Source organism: Cyprinus carpio, chromosome A5 (assembly GCF_018340385.1).
Source record: "Cyprinus carpio isolate SPL01 chromosome A5, ASM1834038v1, whole genome shotgun sequence".
Lineage (NCBI taxonomy): Eukaryota > Metazoa > Chordata > Actinopteri > Cypriniformes > Cyprinidae > Cyprinus > Cyprinus carpio.
Genome location: NC_056576.1, coordinates 17609154 through 17635431, shown reverse-complemented (window position 1 = coordinate 17635431; position 26278 = coordinate 17609154). Strand labels below are relative to the sequence as shown.

General features: G+C 36.6%; 3 protein-coding genes across 4 annotated transcripts; 1 reads left to right on the top strand and 2 right to left on the bottom strand.

Moving 5' to 3' along the window:
• Positions 1 to 5254: 5254 nt before the first annotated feature.
• Positions 5255 to 11434, top strand: LOC109081796 (tripartite motif-containing protein 16-like). The gene is made up of 7 exons (XM_042756020.1): positions 5255 to 5970; positions 7467 to 7562; positions 7977 to 8210; positions 8538 to 8697; positions 9325 to 9396; positions 9957 to 10025; positions 10467 to 11434. The coding sequence occupies exons 1-7, from the start codon at positions 5386 to 5388 to the stop codon at positions 10985 to 10987; spliced, it is 1737 nt and encodes a 578-aa protein (XP_042611954.1). The 5' UTR covers positions 5255 to 5385; the 3' UTR covers positions 10988 to 11434.
• A 4199-nt stretch (positions 11435 to 15633) lies between these two features.
• LOC109081799 (ATP synthase subunit g, mitochondrial-like) lies at positions 15634 to 17451 on the bottom strand. The gene is made up of 3 exons (XM_019096761.2): positions 17291 to 17451; positions 16679 to 16839; positions 15634 to 15832 (listed from the first exon to the last, which is right to left on the bottom strand). The coding sequence occupies exons 1-3, from the start codon at positions 17340 to 17342 to the stop codon at positions 15734 to 15736; spliced, it is 312 nt and encodes a 103-aa protein (XP_018952306.1). The 5' UTR covers positions 17343 to 17451; the 3' UTR covers positions 15634 to 15733.
• Positions 17452 to 18772: 1321 nt separating this feature from the next.
• LOC109081790 (Na(+)/H(+) exchange regulatory cofactor NHE-RF3-like) lies at positions 18773 to 25004 on the bottom strand. 2 transcript variants are annotated; one of them, XM_042756003.1, is made up of 11 exons: positions 24907 to 25004; positions 23953 to 23986; positions 23610 to 23671; positions 22928 to 23139; positions 22634 to 22835; positions 22363 to 22499; positions 21398 to 21602; positions 21106 to 21302; positions 19948 to 20172; positions 19438 to 19662; positions 18773 to 19288 (listed from the first exon to the last, which is right to left on the bottom strand). In XM_042756003.1, the coding sequence occupies exons 2-11, from the start codon at positions 23964 to 23966 to the stop codon at positions 19187 to 19189; spliced, it is 1581 nt and encodes a 526-aa protein (XP_042611937.1). In that variant the 5' UTR covers positions 23967 to 23986; positions 24907 to 25004; the 3' UTR covers positions 18773 to 19186. The 2 variants fall into 2 exon arrangements, with proteins under 2 accessions (XP_042611937.1, XP_042611930.1); XM_042755996.1 differs by having other exon boundaries at positions 23953 to 24039; positions 24907 to 24928.
• Between the last annotated feature and the right edge of the window lie 1274 nt (positions 25005 to 26278).

Below are 26278 nucleotides of genomic sequence, written 5' to 3'. Positions count from 1 at the left end.
GTGAGGACAGCGATTGAGAGAAAGAAGAAACTTGTATCATCAGATGTCAATGGAAATGATAACAGTGAAGAAGAGAAGCATGAATGAAATGTATGATGTCAGGGCATAAAATTGTTCTGAGAGTTGCAGGACTCTAGAAAAAGCATTCTTGCATCACATACAGAAAGTGGAAAGCGATGATCTCATTGTTAGAGTGTTTATGCATAGTTTTAGGGGCTGCATGCTGGCAGACACCTCAACGTTGGGTATGGTGCTCCACTGCGGAGGAGCTACCATGATTGATGAATGCTTAGGGACCAAGTATATACTGACTTTTGGCACACTCCATCAAAGCTGGAGGGTAATTTATTTAGAGGGCGGCTGAGTATACTTTGGGGGGGGTCCTCCTTCAAAGAATTTTGAGCAAGAAGAAAGTATTTTTTTATAATTAAGAGCCCTTTACCATACAAAAATCTGAATTGTGCATCTAAGTAGGTGAGAGCGGGGACGATTCGAGCATGAAGAGGTTGTTATACTGTCCCTTTAATCACTTAGATATTAGGTACAGGTTGGAATCGCTATCATACATCATCACATCCAACTAAAGTGAGTCTCTGTGTACAGATATAAAAGGACAAATATAATTATGAAAAGAAATTTTTTTTTTTTTGCAACAACTAGAATTGCAATTTATCAGGTTACGGCTTGTTAAACCACTGAATTCATGCCATCTCAATAGCAACAGATTATCTAACCACCACTCAAAATTTTACATTTTTACATTTTAGTTGTAACAGTACCTACTTTTACTAGACCCAAAAAGATGGAACAGTACATAAACCGACATTTAATATTTTATGCCAACTGTGAAAGTGACTTACATGCACAAACATACTTTCTGTTATGTTATTTGAATTATTGGTGTATGTTTTCTAAATCGGTTCAGTCATTTTCCAACTTGTTCACCTTTTTTAGAATAATACCCTTTGAACCAAAAGCTGAACATGACATAGGGTGGAGATGAGGTTGACGGTGCATATTCTAAAAATAACTCTGAACAAGAAATTTGATTAACAAAACAAATGCCTGTGAGAAAAGTTTACCTATCTTATCTTTTTGCTTTTCAGATCATGCAAAACACATACACACACTAACGTTGAGTTACAGATGATTGCAAAAAGTGTTACAACCATCCCCAGTCTGAAAGTGAAAACCAACTAACACTACAAATGTTTTTAATAGTCTACTGCAGAAAAGAAGTGCCCAATATTGAGTACATTTTTAAATTTACAGTAGCAGCTGTAACTGAAACAGCAGCTGCTGTGTCTTCCAGCAATAACCATTTTCCTAAGAAAAGGCGTTTATCCTGATGCTCAGAAATGATGGAAATAAGTGTTTGTTTTAGATAAGCCTCTCTCATCTCTCTCGACCATACATCCTCTGTACGGCACAGTCCACAAAGCTCCAGGAATCTCTGTTGCAAAACAGGAAGTGGAAGTGAGTTTGCAGTGGCTCACATTCAGTGTGGTGAAAAGCTAATTAGAACATTTCTACTGGGACTGCAAATCCACACCCATATTCCTCACCAAATCTGAGCCATTCCTTTTATTTGACCAATTCCAATTGTTTTTTTAAAACATTATTTTACACTAACTTCCATTATACGTGTTGTTCTTGTTGTAGAAATTGTACATTATTGGATAATATCCAAAATCAAGTATGCAAATGGAAATGTCTGCCCATCTCAAACTAATACTCAAGATTCCTTTCATAAGATGTGTGTCGGCTTGTATGTTTCAAAAGCAAGAGCAAAAATGTTGGCAGGAATGCACCCAGACCTGATAAGTGAGATAACAGCAAGTCAAGAGAGGCCTGCATAGGTGAAAGTTTCCACTGTTGGTGAAAATTTCCAGACTTCAGCAGGACATGTGGGAGAGTCTGCAGCCAATCTAATGACGTGTCTGACTCTGGATCATCAGCTAGTCTGTGTCAGTGGTCATACCGTGGTGTTAAGTCATAGTTCTAAAGGTCTTCAGAGTTAAGAATAGTCTATCACTGTTTTTCCATGCAGTGTTTCAAATCTTTCCATAAATAAAAAAAAAAATTTTTTTTTTAATATATCATTTATATTCACATTTGTTAAAAATACAATTTTTCCATAAAATATCACAAATATTCACATAAATAAAAAAAACAAATGATTATAATGGTATGTTGTGCAGTCAGTGTACACTGTAGAGTCACAAAATAGCCAACAAAACCCTTGATTATAATGGTATGTTGTGCAGTCAGTGTACACTGTAGAGGTTTTTATAGACTGCTAATCTTGTCTTTCCTGAAACTAACAGATTACCTTTCCCTGTCTCACACATTTGTTAAGAAAGAGCCGCACGTTCAGCCTACTCGGACTATTATTTCACAAACCTTTTGTACATGAGCACACTGATAAGAATGTAACAGCAAGCAAAAGAAGAAAAACAATACTTGGGCTTCAGACATAATTTCAGTTATCGGGTGCTAATATACAATCACTTAGCCAGACATTCCTTCAGTCAAGCAAAGGAAAATGTATCAATGCCAACAGTGAACTCACATGAAGCTAAATTACTATCGCTTTTAGTGCACAGGATGCTGGTCTTCCTTTGTGCTTTTTGAGAATTTCGTTCTGCACAGCCTGTTCAATTTTATCGGGCAATATGCCAGATGAGCAGGCAAACACATGCATACACCCCCACCCCCCCAGCCATGACTCCCAAAAGTGACCATTGTTCATAGGAAACACTTGCAAATACCTTGTTTCCACGCACTCTGTGCACTGACCAATCAGATGGACGGAGGCAACCACTTGGTTTTTACAATAACAACACGCACCTATGAACACTCACTCTCCATACTTACTCTGTCACACTCCAACGGGCACACACCCCTTAATCAGGTAGTTTAATGAAACTTGTCTTTTGACCCTTAAAATACACAAGGAAACACGAGACCTCTGGCAGGCTTAGTCAAGTATGCAGCTCCTTCAACAGGAAAAAGATCCCTAGTGAACCAGCGTGAACTCAGCGGGTCAAGCATGGGGGTATGGAGAACAATAAAGGTTATGTTAAAGGAACTGATTTCTTTTGTACTGTTTACAACATTTCCTCTCAGAGAACTAGAAGACCATGAGAACAATATGAGGACAGACAGTCCATGAATAGGCCTGTTCATTCTTTATAAAATCCTTACTTCATGCTGCATCTAGAGTAAACTGCAAAAACTGATGTCAGATCTGCAATTAGAGGCATAAACTAGCATGCTAGCTTTTTGACATTGAGTTAATGAGTAATCACAGCCTACAGTATACCTTGCACTTTAACTTCTGGAATCTACTCAACTCTGGGAAAAAGGGGAAGAGAAACTAGCTTATCAGAGAGCAGACCATATAAGGAGAGAGGTGAAACTATTTAAGAAGTGATGCAAGATTTGTGTTTTGGGCAGAGCTGATGGCAGGACCTTGCGTAGGGAATCAGCATGTAATAGGTGTTGGTTTCTTTCAGTGTGGCATCATCTGGGCTCATCAGACCATGGCTAAAGCAGAAATACACAAAAATATGTCAATAATTAAAAAGAATCCACAATTCATGCGTTTTCCTTTCAACCACATGTTTGATTTCTCCCACACAACCCAGAGTCAGAAAAAGCTTCACAGTCACAAAAAGAACCTCTTTGGTATGAGCTTATAAGTTGCTGGTTGCGTAATGTCCTGTACATCATCAGCGATGCAGGTGCATCTGCAGCTGGTGACAATAGTCACATGGTATGTCACGTCCTGCGAAAACATAGCCTAAGTTCATTCATGCCCTGCCCCCTACAGATTCACAGGATATTTAGTAGCAAAATAGTTTAAACTGACTCAGAGACTCTTAATTTATAGTAAGCATTTGAGACCAATGGGGGGGGGGGGGGGGGGTATCTACCATCTCTGATCAAACCCTCCTAAAGGAATACAAAGAGGATTTTTAGAGATATGTTTAAAAACTTCTGACAAAATTTTCAGTATCCCTAAAATTAATCATCATGTTTAAAGGGATAGTTCGCCAAAAATAAAAATCTTTTGTTTCAAAATTCTAAAATGCACAGCATTTATGTCACACATGACTCATGCACATCATATATTGCACACTTTTCAAATACTGCAAGTTAATTTCCATTGCAGTTAATTAGAGATTTTTTATTTAAATCTCTGTATTGCCTCTGGGACTTACAAAGAGTGCCTGTATTATTTTAACCACAATTAACAATGCAAATAAATCTAGTAGTATGTCAAGATAGCACAATAAAAGTGTGCAAATATTTGTAGCTAGTTCAAATGTCAAATTTGTCAAATTCTACAGGTTTGAAATATTCTAAATATTCTATCCTGAAATACGGTTCATTCTTTTTTTCTGTCACACCCATCGAAAAACAAACTGATGACGTATTTTCAAGTCTGCAGCACCCATTCCAGTTCAACTGGCTTTAGTTCATACATTCAGATCAACTCACCTCACACACTAACTGTTACTATTGTTTGTTTAGTGGAGTGAGCAGAGTACCACATGCCCTTGTATTGTAAAAAAGACAGTTTCAATGCAATAAATTTTACAGCGAGAACATTATATGTCATATTATATACTGCTTTATGTTCTAGAACTATATCTAAATAGTTTAATAAAAAAGCTTAAAAGTTTAATATTAATTCTAAAAATTGTAATGTCAAAAGAATCATTATTTAACTAAGCTCAGGCTGCAGTAAGTATTGATATTTAATATTTAAAGAATAAAAGCAAGAGAGTAGAGCAACCATGAAAAAACAAGTTTCGTAACATATCAGAGCCAAACAAGAATGGTCAATTATTAACAGAATGTGGTTTTAGGGTAACGGATGCAAATATCCTTCAGCCCCTCAGCTAATGGATGAGCAGTTTGTGTGTGAAACAGAGAGCTTTTCATGTTAAGTTTCATCCTGGATGGCCCTTCTTTGTACTACAATTCATTCATTCTCGACTGTACCTTTTTTCTTTAAAGTCTTTCACTCCACCCCTGGCCCCTCCCCACCCTCTCTCTCTCTCTCTCTCTCTCTCTCTCTCTCTCTCTGTCTCAACACTCCTGGCTCAACCTGTTTATCTGAACTGGGTTGAGCTCTAATCTCTCTCTCTCTCTCTCTCTCTCTCTCTCTCTCTCTGTCTGTCTCCCTCCCTTCCTCTCTCTCTCCAAGGCACTCCCTCAGTACAAAGGGGAGGGCTTTGCTTCCTTTAATTAATAACCTGTGGAATTCAGAAACTCAAGGCTGTCTGTAGTAAAACACCAGCCAAGCAGCATTTGGATCCTTTTTCTCTATTGGAAACATTTCAGACATTTGGTTTTTGAATAAGGTGAAAAAATATGGCTGAGCAAACGTCTCCAGACTACTTCAGCTGCCCTCTATGTACGGAGCTCCTGAAGGACCCCGTGGCGATCCCGTGCGGTCACAGCTTCTGCATGGACTGTATCAGTGGCTACTGGAACGAAGCGGATTACACTGGCATCTACATCTGTCCCCAGTGTCGGATCACGTTCACCCAGAGACCTGTGCTGAGGCCGAATGCCACTCTCACCAAAGTTGCAGAGAAGATCAAGAAGACCGGCTTGAACTTAATGCCTCCAAGTAATGGAAGCTATGCTGGCCCTAGCGATGTTCCTTGTGACTTCTGCACTGGAAAAAAGCTCAAGGCTGTCAAGTCCTGCCTTAACTGCCTCGCCTCTTACTGCGAAAAGCACCTGATGCCCCACTATGAGTCTGCCACCTTCAAGAGGCACAAGCTAGTGGATGAGCTGGGGAACCTTGACCGTAAGATCTGCCCTCAGCACCAGAAGAGCTTGGAGTTGTTCTGTCGTACCGACCAGATGTGTATTTGCGCCCTCTGTACTGTCAGCGAGCACAAGGGGCATGACATAGTCTCAGCCGAAGCAGAAAGGGGTGAAAAACAGGTAAGGAAAATGTATTGCTTGAGTAAACTTTACTAGGTTACTGAGAGGCTATGGGGTAGAGTGGCTGTGGAGTTACAAGCTGAATTTGTTATGTATATGATTATATTACGAGATTGTATTGTATTCTTGAGATTGTATAACAGAGATTTTCTTCAAATTAAGCTGCCAAGAAGCCATGAAGATTCACTGTAAAACCGGTTCTGTGTTATCACAAACACACTGTATCAGATCATTAAAAAAAAAAAAAAAAAAAAAAAAAAAAAAAAACTGATGAGGACATATGGAAAATAAAGGGAGGAGATGAAGATTAAATAGATAGAAATGTAGTGAGGTTAGTGAAACTTTCATCCAGATGAGTCTACTATATGAGTCACAAAAGGGTGTGTTCCTTTACAATGGACAACTCAGAGGTTACTTGATTTAACCAATGTCCTAAACTGGCCGAAAGAAAACATAACTGTAACAAGCAACAGGAGATGAGAAACAGGGCAGGTCTGGATTCTGGTGTAGGGAGAGGCAAGGAATGTGAATTCCCCCCCGCGCTACAAGTGAGAAAAATAGCACATTGCTTTTTGTACCTTGACCCAAAGTCATCATAAACCTCAGCAGATGAGTATAGCTGAAAGAAGTGTTGACAACCGCCTCTTCAAACTGGAGTTTCACATGAAAAACTGCCCAATGAGTCACTGTATGAAATAACTATTAGGACAGTAAAAACAAACATCTCACCAAAACTATTTATAGATACTGGCCAGATGTTTACTGTTGTATCAGTGGAGCTCTGAATGGAAGGAAGGCCTTCAAAGGTTTAAGATTTCAAAGCTTTTCCTTCAATTCATCAGTACTGAACAAGCTTAAAACAGGGAACACAGCAGCTGATGTGTTTTTGTACTGTTTTGACTAAACTATCACGGGCGCTGTTTAGATACAGTAATTATATCTGTAATCTTATACTTATCGTGTGCACTAATTGCAAATTGTTTGTTTGTTCTGTTAAATGTAGGGAATCACATATTTAAGCCCTCATGTCCCACACACTACACACACACACACACACACACACACACACACACACACACACTTTATTCACCCCCTCCCCAGATTCTCCACATTCCTTCAAGCTTATCTTGAAGAATGGTTCAGTGAGCTTGGCAAGGGGTTGCTCTGAAGCCACTCTTCTCTTACCCTAAAGAATCAAGCGTGTGCACCTTGAAATGTCTCTCTGGTGAGCAGACCCAACTAGTTTTACATTCCTGGCGTTATTAACATTCCCCTCTCTTTTCGAAGATAAAGGCATCTGTGTGAAGCAGGTTCTTCAAATTCTAGAAAAAGCATAAGATACATGAAGATCTGTGACGTGAGAGGAAATGTTGTATTACGTAGCAGTACATTCACTGACTTATCATGAAGATGGCAATCAACAACACAAAGCATTTGCATTCTAATTTAATCTGTCAATAAAGACTAAGTAATGTTTTCTTTTATTTCATGGACAGAAACTTCTAGGAGTGTCCCAGGCAGAGATCAAACAAAAATGCCAGCAAAGGACCAAAGAACTAGAGGAACTGAAGACAGCGGTGGATTCTCTCAAAGTATGTTTTAGATTCAATTTGTAACTGTTTATTTTATCACCACTGCTCATTTCAAAGTCACACCATAATATATTAAACCAAATAAGAACAACTGAATGTACTGCTTTATCTGGGCAAAGGTGAAATGGCACAAGACCTTTTATCTGTTAAGTCAGTGTGTAACTGTTTCAGTCTGGGAAAGCAAACAGACCTTGAAAGTGGCCATAATTGTTCTTTTGTTCTTTATGAGGTAATCCAGTGCTAGTCTTCTAGATACATGCTGATACATGGTTTTTTGTTGACTGCAGCAGCAGCTTGAGTTGTAAAATTATTCTTGCAAAATCAATGCACTAAAACAAAGAGACACAAACAGTTTCCTACTGAAAGAATGGACAATGAACTGACACTCTTAAACTTGACTAATTTTTATCACAGAGCTCTGCACAAAGGGCAATGGCCGAAAGCAAAAAGATGTTTGATGAGATGATCGCCTCCATTGAGAGGATGAGGTCAGAGGTCACCAAACTGATCAACATCAATGAGAGGGCTGCATTCAGTCAGGCAGAGGGGCTGATGGAGCGACTGGAGCAGGAGATAGATGAACTGAAGAAGAAAGAGACTGGACTTAAACAGCTTTACAGCACTGAGGATCACATCCACTTCTTACAGGTACTTTAGGACAGGAGTTTTCAAAATAGGGTCCGGGGATCCCTAGGAGGACACAGGGGGTTCTAGGGGGTCTAGGGTGAAAATAGTTTTTATTTGCTTAAAATCTCCATACAAAAGCCACTTATTTAAGTTTACATAATATTGTTTTTTCCCTTTATGCAGAAAAAAATGGCACGTTATATACTATACTATTCATATAGGCTAGTATATATAGCTGCCTTTATATGTTAGGGCTTTTCAAACTTTTTTGGCATCAAAACCTTGCATGAGCTCATTGGGCTGTATACTCCACATTTTATGCACTGAGATTTCTCTCTTTTTAAACAGAATTTCAATTATCTCTGCACTCCGACTGATGACGGCTTTATACCCAGAGTGTCTCTGAACCCAGAATTCTCCTTCAGTGCGGCCAGGAAAGCTGTAGCTGAGATCAAAGAGAGGCTGGAGGAGCTGGGCAGAGACGAACTGCGAAAGATCTCAAGATCAGGTCAGAGCACACAATGCACCATACATCAGATACAGGCAAAGTTTTTTTGGGGTGAATTTGCTCTTTCTTACTGATCTTAACACACTGACCTCTATCTTATAAAAAACTTGGACAGTAAAGTGTGCAGCTGAGGTTAGTTTCTTTCTAAAGAGGCACACTATGCACTTTTGTTACTGAATATCAAATTGTGTAATTTCTGGGCTCGCTGTAAGAAATTTGGAGTCCTAAAGCAATAACCAACAATTAAACAGATCAGTCTTTAACTCTGACAAGTCAGGCCTTCTGGTACCTAGTGCACATGACAAGTAGGACATTCTCAAGTTAGCAAGGAAGTCATGTGATTACATGTAGAATGTAAACAGGGTTTATAGTTCCTCCACTTCACTTCAGGGCTTAACGTTCCTCAACTCGCTCCACCTTACGATTCACTGTGCAAGGTTCAAATGATAAACAAAAGAGCTATTCTAATTGGACGAAGTAGCTAGTAAACAATTCTATTAATAGAATTTGAAACAATAGGATTTAGTGCCTTACTTAGATCTGCTGGCATAAATCTAGCATTTCTTATTTAAAAAAGAAATGTATTGTAAATAAAGTTTTCCTGATGTGTACTTTTTTTTATAACAGTGAATGATGTACCAGTGTACACTGTGGAGAATCGCAACAAACCAACAGAATTCAAGGAAAAAACCAACAGAGGTAACACAAATTAAATACTTATACTGTATATTGATTTACACTGATCACATATGGGTGGTGCAAATAAATAAGCTATAAACATGGTCTAAAAATGGCAATATGTAAAAACACACATGATAAAATACACAACCGTTTAAAAGTTTGGGGTCTGTAAGGTTTTTTTTTTAATGTTTTTGACAGAAGTCTCTTATACTCAACAAAGCTGCAAAATAAAGAAAATGAGTATTATAAAATATTATTACAATTTAAATGAACTGTTTCTATTTGAAAATATTTTAAAATGTAATTCCTTCCTGTAATGGCAAAGCTGAATTTTCAGCAGCCATCATTCTTCAGTGTCACATGATCCTCCAGAAATCATTCTAATATGCAGTATGCAGACAGAGTATGCTGCAAGTAATATTTCATTTATCAATGATGAAAACAGTTGTTGTGCTTTTGAACAATTTAATGCATACTTTCTGAATAAAAGTATACACCTGACAGACACCACACTTTTAAACGTTAATGTACATACAGAATGGGATGCGGCATATTAAACTGTGTTTCTCTGTGTTCAGTAAAAGAAGTTCATACAGTGGACAGTTCACCTCCTGCAGAACCCAGGAACAGATCTGAATTTCTGAAATGTAAGTATCTAGAAATTTAGATCATCTAACACTCAAAGTTAATCTTTAAAAACACTAATAATTTAATTATATGTAATCTTAAAATAATCTAAAAATTACTATTCATGTCTCATAATGCACATTATGAAGTCTTGTGATGCCTAAATTGACTAAACTAAACTGATTGGCATTTAAAACTTGACTAATGGTAGTTTTCAGTATGTGGTTTTTTACTTTATTTAGACCAAATGGTATAGAATTGCTATTGGTCAGTTATACGTTGCCACAACATGAAAATATTTGTAGGGTTATTTGTATTGCCCAGAATTTTAATATTGCTCCTAGTCCAAATTATTATTTTCTGTCATTTTTACTAATCAAATCAGAAGGATTAATATATATATAGAGGCAGATATACAAAGATCTGTTAAAAGCAACCTTTATCTTTGTGCCCATCTCCAGACTACTGTCAGCTGAGGCTAGACCCACAAACGGCGCATAAGGAGCTGTACATATCTGAAGGAAACAGAAAGGTGATTAGAACCCGAGACCCGCAGCCATACTCAGACAATCAAGATCGCTTCGATAGCTTTGCCCAGGTTCTTTGTCGTGAAGCTCTGTCAGGTGGCCGCTTCTACTGGGAAATTGAGTGGAGTGGGGAATTCTCGATCGGAGTGGCCTATCGGGGTATTAGCCGTAAGGGTAAAGGCTCCCTTTGCTTGCTGGGCTACAACGATAAGTCTTGGAGCCTCCTCTGCTCTGACACAGGGTACTCAGCCTGGCATAACAGGGTAGACAAGGCTGTTAGCGGCCCTCATTCTTCAAGAATAGGGGTCTTTCTGGACCACTCTGCAGGGGTGTTGGCCTTCTATAGTATTGGTGAGACTATGACGCGTCTGCATCGTTTCGAGACCACATTTACTGAGGCTCTCTATCCTGGGTTTGGGGTTGGAACATCAGTCAAGATCTGCCAATTAAAATGAACACTGCATGAGATGTGATTTTCAAGAAGGATCTGAAGTGAAGGATAGACATTTTTGCTCTTTGTTCTATTGTTTGATTTTATATATATATGTATATTTTTTCACTCTGTCTTTTATGCTGAATGCCATTTGTCAGCTGTCATTTCAACAAGGTTTTGTCTGTCGTTTTACAGGTTCTGGAAAAATTAAATAAGTTTTTTAGTAATGATCCTGCAAAGTGCAAACTAGAAAATATTTTTTTTTAAATAAAGGCTTAAATGAAGAAAAACTTTTCAAGATGCTAAAATCTTTTTTAGTTAATATTATATGGAATTCTCAACAAGTGTGTATCCAAAAGTCATTGTAATGCAACATTATTCATTAACAGCTTCTTCATGTTTCAATAAAGTTTTAAAGTTGTAATACATACTGGTCTCTGATTAAATAAATGTGATCATATATCTTTTAGTAAACATAGTCTTGTGTTTTTGCTGCTGAAACCACCACATTTTTTTACAAAAAATCATCTTAATTAACACATTACACATATTTAAAGTATGAGGAACATTACATTACCAAACCTCTCCTGACTTTCATATTAGTGATCAATTTTTAGACGGTTATTACCATGTGGTGATTTTGAATGAATGCTGCATAATGAATGAGGAAAATGCTCTTTTAAATCATGGTTCATTGATGATGTTCATTGCGGAAAGATGCTTTCACACTCCCAGATCCAAACATCACGGCTTAATTTCACCCAATTGACAGCTCTAATCAAAGCATAACATGGTCACATAATTACGTTTAAAACGTTTAACAACTGATGGAGGACACCAGCTGCTGTTCTGTTGGTCGTATAGTGTTGTGGAGAAAAGTCTTCTCTGTCTTGTAAAATAATGCTTAGGAGGCAGAGTTCCAGAAGTCAAAATAAGACTTAAAACTGGACAAGAAGACAACAAAGCCGAGATGCCTACAGAACATCTGAATATGTCTCTGTCTACACATCTTTGTACAATTTCATTATCGGTCACTGTCCAATGAGCGTACAGATCATTCTTTGATACATCATTCCCAGTACATTTCGTCAAGTGTTTATTAGTTTTCATAATGCTTGCTTTCATTGTAGACAACCACCTGCTAGTCTGTTTTTCAAGAGATTTCAAGTTCTTTTATCTACAACTTTTTAAAGACCCATCTCTTTAACCTGGCTTACACATAACACACTAACACATTTCTAATATTCAAATCTGTTAAAGGTTTTTAGGCTGCATTAATTAAGGACAACCTGAACCGGGAACACTTCCCAAAACACCCGATGTACTTGCTATCGTTAGAAGAATGGCATCTTCCGTTATTCCATTATTCCGAGGTCACCATAGCCACCAGATCCAGTCTGTATACAGATCAAATAGTCACTGCAGTCACCCAGATCCAGTACGTATCCAGTCTAGATGGTGGATCAGCACCTAGAGATGACCTTAACAGCCCTAAATGTCAACAGAAACGAGGACAACTACTGTAGATGCGCCCCAGAGACAGATCCCCAGTAGACCTTGAGACCTTGTCTCCTAGACATCCACCAGGACAAGACCACGGAACCAGATGAGTCCTCTGCACAATGTGACTTTGCTGCAGCCTGGAATTGAACTGCTGGTTTCGTCTGGCCAGAGGAGAACTGCCCCCTTGACTGAGCCTGGTTCCTACCAAGGTTTTTTCTCCATTCTGTCACCAATGAAGTTTTGGTTCCTTGCCGCTGTCACTTCTGGCTTGCTTAGTTGGAGACACTTAAAGGTGCTGTATGTAAGATTTTGACTCTACTAAAGCATAAAAATATCATAATATGTTAGCAGATATTTAAGAAACATGCTAAGTCAACATACTTGTTTATCTTAAAAACAATGCTACAGTCAGTTATTGTCCTTTGAAAATGTGCGTTCCGGCCGGAATGTCGGTATTTGTTTTGGTTTGTGAAACCCGCCAACTGCCAGTTTACCCAATTGTATTATGGCACCCCGAGTTGCTAGTTGGCGGAAAACACAGCGTATTTCATTTCATTCATCATCAAGTGTGCTTGTTCCTGTTTGTGTCATCAATTTGGCAACCTGCGTGTATGTCAAGTCTGAGGAGGAGGGGCCAGATGAAAAAACCCTCTCCAATATTTTGAATTTGGACTGTTATACCTAGTTCAACCACTCAGTGTCAATCCTACATACAGCACCTTTGATATCCAGCGATATCATTGACTTGATTGCACAGATACTATTTAAACTGAACTGAGCTGGACTAGGACATCATTGAATTCAGTGATGAACTGCCTTTAACTGAAAATTGAGTGTTTACTATTGTCCTTTTGCATTGACACACTATTTTCCTATTTAATTCTGTAAAGTTGATTTGACACAATATGTATTGTTAAAAGCACTATATTAGTAAAGGTGACTTGACTTGACTTTCTGGGTGCCCAAGATATACAGAGGCATATACATTTTAGGGTTTTAATTAGCTGTCAGGATTTTAATGAATTTTACACAAATTATTTATTTCCACATTATCTCATCCTGTGGCATCTCCCATCTTAGGGACTTTTTTCTGCATTCTCTATTCACAAGGGCAGTCAGGTAGGCCACTAGGCCATGAGGCTTACATAATCAGTCATTTTGGCCTTGAGGCTTTCAAAAGCACCCAGCTCACATATGAGGCAAACTAACTTTTACAAACATGCAAAGTAACTTGGGGTTACTTCTGGTGGTGAAAGTGTTTGTATACAAACTGCAGGAGAAAGTAATGCATCATAACATGAACAAATATGATAATGAATAAATCAAACACATTAACATTTATGAATGAATAAAGGACTTGCCCAGAATGTGACGATTTCTGACACACTTTCTAAAGCATCACTTTTTAAATTTTTCATTTTTGAAACTTTTAGTGGTGTTGTTATGGTTACTAACAAAACCTGAAGGTTACTGAGATTTTTGGAATAAACTATAGATGTAAACTATAGAAATAAACTATAGAAACCTGCTTTTACCTTTTTTTTTTTTTTTATATAATAAATACAACCTCCTCATGTGGCCCAAAGAGGAAATACAACTTTTTAGAAATCACTTTTTAGGATCATGTTTATAAACCTGTGTACGATCAAATACTACATATGTTGGTTTCATAAAATTACTAAATCAATGTTTATAAACCTGTTTGTACGATCAAACAATACTACATATGTTTTTTTTTTCATAAATGTAAGTAATTTCAACAGTTTGTTATAAAAAAGGCTTAAATTAGATATACTGTTTTGTGAATTCATGTCCAAACGTAATTAAAACGGTTAAATATCAAACGCGCCGCAGTTATAAAAAAAACATGCCAAAACAAAAAATTTCATAAAGTTTATTATAAAAAAGGGTGGCCAAAACAACAATTTTAATTTCCGTCCAGGATACTTGAGTTTGAATCACAGAGTTTATCTAATGGCAACAAAAATTCAACATGTGAAGGGAAACTATGGGATTGTTGGAACGGAGTTGATTGTTTGTATTGTACGTGCACAGGTACCAAATGCAGTCCCTTACACCAACCAGATCATAATTAGTAAAACAATTCACTATTGTACGCTCACATGATTAAATCCATCCAGTATTGTACATGCACAGATTAAAGATGCCAGTGGGGTTTTTTTCTTTATACTGAAAGATGCCAGTGAAAATATTATATTGATTATTGAACCTAGTTTAACCCGTTTGAGATAGAATGCTGTGCCCAGTGTCTGCTCATAGCACATCATAAGACCTGGCATTCTACATTCATCTCCTCACAGGGACTGCAGGACGCCCAGTGTCTGCTCATAGCACATCATAAACGTGCACAGGAATCCTGGCTGCGGGGTAGTTTAGCTGCATCATATCATCAATACCTCATAATCTACATCAGATCATAAACTAAATAAAAATGAATTATCTTCTTAAACCATCAGATCATCAAGTGCTTTTATTTGATTTCTGGTTTGAAACTAAATAAAAAGTTAAGTTCTTGTTTTTTTTTTTTTCTCGAACACCCCTTCAAAAAGGTTGCTTAGAGTTGTATATGACCAGTTATTTTCTAAACTTATTTAACTTATCCTCTGTGTAGCCCCACAGTTAAACAAGTTGCCTCTCATTCACTCAATCCTTGAGGAAGAGCCTGAAGATGTTCGACAGGAGTTCCACAAATACTTGGGAAATGTTATGTGGATGCTATCAGAAAATCAGGAGCAAGAAGGATTGTCAATTATTACATAATTTTGTAGAAACCTATATTGCACATAATACATAGGCTACACATGCATTTTTTTCTCTCAGCATTTGTATTTTTCCTCCACAACTGCATTAAAAATCACTTTGATCTTGTAACAAAAAAAAAATAAAAATTCAGATGCTTTCACTCATTAACACAAAAATGAAAGATTTTGAATGCCACTGGTTATCAGTATAGTGTTTTGTAAGTGTAGAGCTCTGCTTTTTTGTCTACAAGTAAGAATTGATAGGTGATAAACTGTAAACTTATATCCATGAACTCCATCTATCAGACTAAAACTCAACAATATTGTAACATTCTCCTCCTGGGTACACTCACTGACATGTTATTAAAAGCCCACTGGAATTAAAGAAGCATGAAAGCTGTTCTTTCTTTAATAATATTCATTTATTTAGTTCCTGGATTCCAAGAATCTGATAAAGAAAACAAAGCTCAGCAAAGAGAACAAGCAAACAGGAGAGTCCACATTTATACATCATAGCCAATAAGGCCTCTCTTCCCAATGATCTCGCCGATGTAGAACCACATCAGAACCTCTGTGGCAACAAGTCCGTTCCTCAGAGCATCCTGTGGCAAAGAAATGAAAGTGATGAGAGACATTACAAAAATACTCTTGGAAAATGATTAAATGTACAATTTAAACCTCACTTTGAGAAAGAAGTGTATCTTCAGTTTAATAAATGAACGGGCACAGGCTGATAAATTAGCTTAATAAAGCTTTTATTTACTAGAAAATACTATTATTATTAGAAGAAATGCTGTGCTTGAACCGCAGCAAGTGTACTGGCTTCAATGTTTAATTTAAAATGTTTAAAGGAAGCGGTTTAGGGAACTTTTTCCTAAAATATTAGCATGTTTTAATTTAATTAAAATGTTAAATGTATAGTTCACCCAAAAAAATTACTCATTTACTCACCCTCCACTTGTTCCAAACCTGTACAAGTTTCTTTCTTCTTCTGAACACAAAAACGGTATTTTAAAGAATGTTGCTAACCAAACATTAGACGGTAGGCAATGACTTCCATTGTATTTTTCTTTTTCTTTCCCCCCATCCCATGCTATGGAAGTCAATTGCTACCATCAACTGTTTGGTTACCAACATTATTAAAAATATATTTTGTGTTCAACAGCTGACAGAAATGCATACAAGTTTGGAACAACCTGAGGATATGTAAATGACAGAACTTTGAACTATCCCTTTAAGACTTTCCAACATAGTGACGAACAATACAAGCATATGCATAGAGTACAATTTTTAGACAAATACATATTGAAATACAACACGACAGCTGTGCCACTCCCAAAGAAAACATATTTTTTATAATACAATACATTTAATTAATTTATTTAAAAAATTTAAACAATCAAAACAATTTTGCACACCAAAATTTAAACAATCCAACCCATACTAACCCTGACTGTGGTCTGACCGAGCCGTCCTGACTGGAAGCCCTTGAGGAGATCCTGGAAGCCGCTGATGGCCTTGGGGATCTCGGCAGGGGTGGGAGGCACCAGCTCCACACGGGCGTAATACCAGAATGTAGCTAGCCGGGGCTTGGAGTAGTTCACAGCGGCTGCAATGTATAATTATAGTCGTTGATCACGTAAAACATACACGAGATACGTCACATTTACACTTATAAAGGGAACTTTACAAAGCCAGTGCCATAGGAAAAATCTAAGTGTTTGTATCTTCACATGTGGACATTGGGCGAATGTTCAGCTCTGTCAGCTTCAGCTTAACGCTGCTGTAGAGCGCATTCAGAATGAACTGTGACAGCAATAAACAGAGTAAACCAGACCGTCAACTAACACAATTGTTGGTCATTTGCTAGCACGAAAAGTCAGTGTTTTACCACACTTGTTGTGTACAGAGTAAATGTAATGTTTGATCGGTCTAATGCGTGATTTGCTCATTTACGTGGCCTGTTCTAAGAGCTGCGGAAACCAGAAGCACACAACTCAAAACAAAGATTTCGAAGAAATACATATTCTATAGTTTGACTAAAAGGTTATTATTCTTACCGCCGACCAACGTTGGCACTTTAGCCACAAGTTTCTGAACCGCCTGGGCCATGATTTCTGTGACTGTGAAGGTTTATTCGCCGCTTCTCTCAACAAACCGGGGCCCTTCAATGAATGTCACCTCCAGCGAAGGACCTTCTTCTGTGGTTTTTATTTGGCGGTTTGCAAACGAAGTACATTACCGCCATCTGCAGGACTGAAGTGTGAACTCATTGGGATATAAAAATTTAAAGTCCACTCATATGTATATATGTATATATATATATATATATATATATAGGCTATATATATATATATATATATATATATATATATATATATATATATATATATATATATATAGCTCCCCCCCCCCCCCATATTATATCCCCCCCCCCCCCCCCCCTGTTAATATATATATATATATATATATATATATATAGGCTATATATATATAATATATATATATATATATATATATATATATATATATATATATATATATAGGCAGGCAGGCAGACTCAATAAGTTTTTTAAGTTCAATCTATTATTCAATGCCCTCTGTAGTTCTTTCCTTTTTTCAGAGTATTTCCTACATATCAGGAGTACATGTTTTACACTTTCCACTTCACCACAATGTATAAATAATCCTGTCTTGTGTGCTCTTTTTAATCTTAAGCAACTATTTAATCTTGTGTGCCCTATTCTCAGCCTTGATAAAAAAGTTTCCTCCTGCCACCCAAGATTACTGATAACTTTAATTTCTGATTTACTAAGTGGTATTTTTATATCTATATTTCAATAAGTTTTTTAAGCTCAATCCTTATTCACCGTTTGCCAATTTCCCTTTTCAGAGTATTTTCTACATATCGCTGGACCTTTGAAAAAAAAAAAAAAAAAAAAAAAAAATAATATTTATATATATATATATATCATATCATATCTAATATATATAATTTGGAACCCACGTAAAATCTGTGTGTAAAGCTTTTTCTGTTGAGTTAGTCAGCCTAAAAATTATATTTATTACATCTAAAAGATCTTGGCTATGCACAGATTCTCCACTCTGGACATTTGTCAAGGAGGACATGGAATCTGAGCATATCTTATGCGGCTTGCGAAGGACCTTCAATCAAGGAGGCAGAATATACACCTGATGGAGAAAAAAAAAAAAAAAAAAAAAAAAAAAAAAAATATATATATATATATATATATATATATATATATATATATATATATATATATATATATATATATATATATATATATATATATATATTTTTTTTTTTTTTTTTTTTTTTTTTTTTTTAAGTGATATAAAATACACACACACGCACACAAACACACACATATACAATATATATACACAAATAGTGTGGATATTTATTTATTATTAATCATTAATGTAGTATTTTTCAGTAGCCTAGGTCAAGACAAGAAAACACTTTTTCCCCCTGAAATATCATTCATGGTGAATCAGAGACATTTAAGTATCACACATTATTTTTCATTTGTAATATTAATTTATTACAATTTTACAGCCTCTTTTAATACATATGACCCCATTGTAAAGATATTGTATTTAAGATCAAAATGACAATGCTGATATTGTAGTTTCATTTGTCGTAACCTGGCAGAACACACAGTGAACACATCTTAAAGTACTTATATAATACTTCTCAGAGACACAGAAATGCACATTTTTTATTTCTGTTAATTTCTGACTTCCTGCTATTTTTTTTTTACATCCAGAGACATAACTTTTACTGTATTCACACCACTCTGAATGATTATGACTATGTGCAAGTGATTGTTCCCAAGGTTTAGGCAATACAGGTCAGAGAAATGAGCTTCCCAGTGAAACTGTTTAAACATCATCCTCAAAGCACTGATCTTATTGACTTGATCAGGAATGGTTTAATGGCCATCACCACTAGGTGCACTATTAGTCTGGTCATCACACAATTCATCAGTCTTTAGCACTGGTGGTTCAGCAGCACTTGAAAGGTTTTCCTCCACCTGTAACAAATACATGAACTTATATTAATAAAGTGCATTTGATGAATGATGCTTTTGCTTATGAGTTTTGAAAACATTTGGTTTGTGTGATACAGGCTAATCATACTTAATGCAATTAATCAGTAAGCTAGTTATAAATTATCGTGTACCTCAGAGATTGGTGCTAGTTTGTTCACAGTGATTGGCTTCCCATTTTTCTTCAGCCAGTCATAACCTCTCTGATCTACTACTAGTAAAGAAAGAGTGTCTCCTCCTCTTTTCACATGTAAGATCACGTCCTCCACAGACTCTTTCTCCACGTTCTGTCCATTCACCTCCACCACCACATCACCCTGAAGGAGGCCTGAAGTCTGTCCTGGGCCTTCTCCTGCTACCTAAAAATGTAAAATAATATACACTGTCATTATAAAGAAAAGTTTGTTGTTCATATTTAGAAGCAATAATATATATTTTACTTTTAGTGTATCAAAGCTAATCAATGTTCTATAATTTCTAACAGATGACACTCTGGATATTATTTTCCAAATGTATTCTTATGTGAAGATGAAGAATCCCCACCGACGAGTGACTCCAGAACAATGCTTCATTTATATTCAATCCTAACCTCTGAAGTCAGTATCGTCTAAAGGCTAATTTGGCAGTGAATGGCTTCATTGTACCTGGCTGATGAAGGTGCCAGGTTTCAGATGGACGCAGGCCAAATGAAAGCCAAAACCGGCAGAGCCCCTCTCCAGAATACAGCGTCTAACATTTGGATTGATCTGCACATCCTCCTGAGGCTCAACAGTGGGCACTGCAGGCTTCAGCGTCACTGGGATTTCCTTTTGCTCCTCGGGGCTACCAGACGTAACATCCTCACAGAACAGCAAGGGAGACAGGCCCAGCTGAGAATAAGTAGTATCTGACATTTAACAGGCAAGTAGACAAACAGGCATAAGCAAAAGGATGAACATTTTGATTAATTCATCCTTTTATTCATTATTATTCATCCTTTTATATTGAATTATCAATGTGTCTAAACGTGATTCTTCAGTTAGGGGAGCTTAAAAAACAAACATCAGTTTGTAGATATAGGGTAGACTTTATTCTCTTTAATATGTTTCTTCAATTATATTTATCTAATTTTTAATAGGATCATGTTTAAATCAAAATGATTTTTAATCATTTATTGTAACAAAGAAACAAATAAATATATCACAAAAAATTAACAAATAAATATGTAAACCAATAATAATAAAAAAAAAATTCAGTTTTTTATTAAATAAAATTTACGTTATATCTTATTATAACAATTCAGTTTTTTATTAAATAAAATAAAATATTTGGTTATGATGTAAATAAGAAGTAACATATCTATATATCATAACTGTTTTTTTAAGTGTCATTACCAAATGGGTTAGAAATTGAGAACCAATTTTATTTTTTTAAAATTTTCAAAATTTAACAAATATAAGACTTAGCAGTATAGCAGTAAAATAAGGTGTTGTTTTAGAAAATAGTTTTTTTTTTTTTTTTTTTTTTAAAAATGCTGAAAATTCAGCTTTGAGCAAAGCAGAAAAGAAAAAGTCCAAAAACATACAAAAACAAAAAACCAATATCAACACAAAATACACTCAACTGGTTGAAAAAGTCCATAATCAGATCTTGAAAAAATATTTTAAGAGGTCCAGAATAATCAGATCTTTTTTATTTTTACTTTATTCCAGATCTTTATTCCTTTTTTCTTAACTTTTGAGAATTTTAAGAGGTCCAGAGTGCCCTTAACTGCAAAGAATCTTCCCCATATTAATATTTATTTGCTCACTCTGTATATTCACCTGAGTGTAGAAGTCTTGGCCCTGAGGTGGCATAGTTGTGAGGGTGACCTGCTGTCCACTCTGTCTGATTTTGCTGACGACTTCATTATGACTCAATGACTCTGTGGATTCTCCATTCACTTCAAGAAGCATCTCACCTTCTTTGACACTTCCCAGTTCAGCAGGGCTGCCCTTATCCACCTCTCTCACCATGTGGACTGTAAAACCAAACATAAATATAGACTGCAATCCATTTGAGTGGCTGTATGCCAGAGTATGAATTAGCATATCAAAGTGTGTGGCTGCCTCTCACCAGTGCGTCCTGCTCCAGTCTTCTCCTGCTTGAGCAGGAAGCCATATCCTTCCGATCCCAATACCAGATGCAGTCTGCGAGGTCGATACGGCATGTTCTCTGCATCAGCCATGGCTGGGAGAACGGGCATTTTCCTACAGACATAACTCTTCTCACTGTCACTGTCAATCACCAGCACTGTCATGTGATTGCTGCACTTCTTTACCTGGAAATATCATCACTTGAGATGAAAGTACACCATAACACAATAAAAGATCGAAATGCTGCCCATAACATGAGTTTGATACAGCAGACTGTTAATTAGTTAATTGTAAGTTACCTTACCATATCCAGTAAAAAAACACTGTAAATGATTTAACATTGCACTATATAATAATTTTACTGTAAAATAATGTAAAATGTAACAAAAGGACATTCCCAGAAGTCACTGTGTGACACATCACGTGATATATTTATTTATTTATGTAGTATCAGTAACATACTTATTACTTTATGATGCTTTTGTTATATTTTCTTTTATTTAGTTCGTTTATTGCATTATTTTAGTTCTGCGTGTTATCCTGATGTTGTTCTGTCTTTGTGTGTATGATCTGTGTACCATCTATTCATGAGTACTGGCCATGTTTTAGTGACAGGCTACTTACAATGAACCCTGATTCATCATGTGACTGTCTATTTTATCACTTGCATTATTATGGTAGTTATTAGTACAGTATTAAGATAAAAAGCAGATTTTGGTAATTCAGAGTATACAGTGGTATATTGGCATTTTGTCACTTGATGAAATATGTGGTTAAGCTGTAAAACATACAGGTACCAATATGCCATCCTGTAATATCTGAAACATTGTCACTATATTTTTTACAATCAATTTCTGACAACCACAGCTGCTGTTTTTTAACCATACATTTAACCTGATTTTTTTTTTATTTTTTAAATTCTATCTACAACAAGTCCATGCTTACCATTTTGCTGATAGCAGAGTGTGTGAGTTCAGAGGCCATGGCACCATCTATCCAGATCAGTCGGTCCCCTTTCTTCACTCCTGCCTTCTCTGCAGCACCTCCTTTCACTGGACTTACTGTGAATTTGCCTTTCTCACCTACATCACAGATAAAACAGAAATGGCACACTTTACCTCCAGCCTCCCTTCTTTTAAAAAGAACATTACAAACAAACAGCATTACAGAAAAACATTTATTTTGTATGTATCTATGAGAATACTGTAGTTCTTACCTTCCAGCAGTTGTGTGTTGAGGCCCAGGCCAGGTGCATCCCTTGTGATGTGGCAGAGACGAGGAGGTCTCCATCCTTCCCCACGGCTAGCTTTAGCCAGCTCTCTGAGGTCACGACCCTCAGACACAGCCAGCTTGTAGGCCTTTTCATCTAACACCAGGAAGCAGAGTTGTGATCCACTCACTTGAATCCTACGGGCCACCTGAGAGTGATACAAACATAATAAAGCACCCTGTTACAAACCCTGACACACGAGAAAACAGTAATTGCAAAATAAAGGTCATGACCTCTCACCACCATGTGTTCCACATTGTCAACAAACATCTCATTGACTTCAAGCAGGCGGTCCCCATCTTTGAGCCCACTCCTCTCTGCCACACCCAGTGAATCCAGCTGCCTGATTACGTGACCCTGCTGCCCTTTTTCCACACACAGATGGAAGCCAAAGTTTTCTCCATCTTCCCTCTTCAGCACACACACACGTGGTGAGGGCTTTGACACAGGCTCTGTCAGCAAAGTCAAAGTTAAATGACAAACTGTAGACTTTACGGTATATTATAAACTATCTGTCACTCCGATAATAAAATAATCCTATGCTATTCACCCTGAGATTTGCATGTTTGTGGTTCTGTAATGTTGGTTAATGGCCACATGACATGTAATTAAAGTATTTATTTATTTAGTTAGTTAGGGTTTTATTTTAGCTTTTAATTTATTTTATTATTTTTTGATTTCTTTATTTTTATGATTTAAGTAATTATTAGCTTTTCATCCATTCACAATTCCCCTGCAGTTCCCTCACACAGGGGTTTGTGAAATCCAGGTGGGAAACCATGTGGTTTCCAATTGTGGTATGAGTAAAAAAAAAAAAAAAATGAATACAAATAAATTATAAAAAATACTGTAAAAATTGTTGAAATCCTTATTAATTCCAATGTAGCAGCTAACACTATTAATAATACAAAATCTCACTAACCTGTATCATCTGCAGTCACCATGGCTGGATTGTCTATTCCCTCCATGGGATTGAAGGTAAACCTGAGAACATAAGAACGGGTTAAGGAATTTGTTTTTGCCCTTTGATAAGTTCTGTTCACAACAGCCAATGAGACACAGTGCACTACCATAAACAAGTCAATATACACTCCTCAGAGGTACTTCATTGACAGTATTTCAGATAGTGCACTCAGATGAAGCCATAAGGTGAGGCGTGTCTGTCCATGTGCACACTTATCAAAGCAGAAAGCACAAAGTCAAAAGCTACAATCTGTGTGGATGTGTGTCTGTGTAGGTACACGGCTCATAAAAACATCACTTACTCTGTCAGTTCCATTGCGTCCCGTAGCACTGCAACTATAGTTGTGAGGGAGATGATGTTGAAAATCTCACAGCAAGGCCAAACACACCTCAAATTCCAGGATAAAAAAACACAAATTCCTAGAACTGAGACAAGATCAGTCATTTTGCCTTAAAGATTACATTTAACCTTGGGGTTTCATAAACAGACATTGACTCAGAAAATGTGGCTATAGCTTATCTGCTCTGACTTCCCTTTATACTTTAGATTGGTCATCCATAGTGAGAAAATGTGATGTTTGTTAGCCAAAAATAATAAAAATAGTGTTTGGCTTGACTTAACATCTTAGTTAAATATACTTTGGATGTTTGCCTGGTTGGCAATACTGTGGCCACTATCTTATGCCAATCGACTTAGGATTTTATATTGTTGACAATCACTGCTTTATATTAAGGCCCAGCACCTATCAAGAATGGCAAGATGAATAATGTCACTGCATTCTGCACTTTATAGGTTCATCTGGCTCATGGTCAGTTTTTAAAAGTCACAGGTTAAAAACTAGAAATGTTATAAATACAAAGAAATTATACCATAGAGCCTGGTTGTATTTTGTCCTCAAGCAATGTTAAATGAACAGAAGCCATGGCCTTGAGTTCACACAAACACCCAACCACTGACAGAGTGACCATGATTTACTATCAACCTAACAGTCAAAACATTTTCTTTTTCCTTCAGAATAAAATATAATAAAATACCTTAATTTAGGATTATCCATGACCATGCAGGTATACTACAAAAGCTTTTTTGCATAAATTCCACTTGAAATAACCTCAAGCCTTTCATTTTTACAATTAAAGATTTAACAATGAGCATCAGTGTACAGATTTAATTAAAATGGGGGGAAAAATCAGTTTAAAGAATAGTACAGTACTTCAAAACAGTGAGGAAAAGCTAAAAAAAGGTGAGTCAGAGGTACCTGAGCTGTTTCTTTGTCTCCTAGCAGAGTCAGTGGAAGATGTAAATCTCAGGAACACATTGAGCTGATATACATCTCTCACGCGTTCTTTGTCCTGCTCTGCTTTTAATGGTTAATCTGACTGTGTGCTCACAAAGAGGGGCATTTTGTTCCTGACCCCTGGGTGTAAAACCCACACACAGTCATTCTCTCTGTAAATCTCACACCTGCACCAGCAGTGAACACAACAACATCTCTCACAAAACTTTACTGCATGTTCCTATTGCGAGGACTAATCATTGACGTATGCAATTACATAAGAACAGCAAATTGTGAATAAATTTTTGTCTAGGTAATATAAGACACAGGAGATGGACGGTCTATGAGGGGACGCAAGATGGAAGGTGGGTAGAAGAGAAGACTCAATAGTTATCCAGAGCTGTCAATATGTCACCTCTCTGAAGGACACAGTGCTAACCTGCTAATTGCAAATGTGCCATGAAAAGAAAGGCTCAGCTAAGATTATAGTTTTTTATCTTTTCTGAGAGAGTGTAATCAGGATAATTAGAAGAATATTGAAACCAGTGTAATCTGAGACCGGCTAAAGGACATTCTGAGACCAACCCTTATGCAAAGAATGATAATGAAATTTCAAAATTGCTAATTGCTGTTTTTAAAGACTTTAATGCTTATTTGAGAGCTCATGTGTAAAAAAAAAAACTAGCTGTCATAGTAAAAACTATGTCAATACAGCCAGGAGCATGGAATATTGTAGAAAATGATGATAGCATACACTTTCAACAATTGCTGAAGTAGAATTATTTTAACCAAAGTCAAGGGCCAAGTGTCCAAATCAACATAATGGTGACTTCCAACAGACCTTATGAAAGAAATAAAGCCAAAATGGTTTATGATAATTGAACATATGTTTTTGGAGTTGTTTAAGCATGCTCTGGTGACATATCATTGATTTCATTTGCAGTTGATTTTATCTAAGGCTGTGTTGCTGTGAGTCAGTTGAAGTTGTGTTTTCAGTTCGTCTTTTCTCTTTTGTTCTGTTCTTGTTGTTCCTCTTATCTTCAGTGATTCCATGAAATTACACTTAACTTTAAGATTTACTCTCCTTTAACAGTCAGAAGCAGAGCAAGCTGAGAACAAGAAATATGCTGTAACTCATTCAGTGAACGTGTGAATATATGTGTCTACATACATTCACAATTATATAGGAACATTTATGTGCAATGTATGTGCACAGTAAAGGATAAAACCTTATGAACATTACATGCATTGCTATTTTTGTCTGAATTTCTAAATATTTTTATATGTATCAATATATAACCATACATGGTCAATCCATATATTGCAGTATATTGCAAAAATATAAGCACAGTTA

Excerpts from the sequence above, each read along its gene's own strand:
- LOC109081796 (XM_042756020.1), top strand. The coding sequence starts at position 5,386 with ATGGCTGAGCAAACGTCTCCAGACTACTTCAGCTGCCCTCTATGTACG. Across the intron at positions 5,971-7,466 it reads CAGAAAGGGGTGAAAAACAG|AAACTTCTAGGAGTGTCCCA; the intron begins GTAAGGAAAATG and ends TTTCATGGACAG. Across the intron at positions 9,397-9,956 it reads CAAGGAAAAAACCAACAGAG|TAAAAGAAGTTCATACAGTG; the intron begins GTAACACAAATT and ends CTCTGTGTTCAG.
- LOC109081799 (XM_019096761.2), bottom strand. The coding sequence starts at position 17,342 with ATGGCCCAGGCGGTTCAGAAACTTGTGGCTAAAGTGCCAACGTTGGTC. Across the intron at positions 16,840-17,290 it reads AGTGCCAACGTTGGTCGGCG|CCGCTGTGAACTACTCCAAG; the intron begins GTAAGAATAATA and ends TATACATTGCAG. Across the intron at positions 15,833-16,678 it reads TCGGTCAGACCACAGTCAGG|GATGCTCTGAGGAACGGACT; the intron begins GTTAGTATGGGT and ends TCTTTGCCACAG.
- LOC109081790 (XM_042756003.1), bottom strand. Across the intron at positions 22,836-22,927 it reads ACAATGTGGAACACATGGTG|GTGGCCCGTAGGATTCAAGT; the intron begins GTGAGAGGTCAT and ends TATCACTCTCAG. Across the intron at positions 19,663-19,947 it reads CTGGCACCTTCATCAGCCAG|GTAGCAGGAGAAGGCCCAGG; the intron begins GTACAATGAAGC and ends TTACATTTTTAG.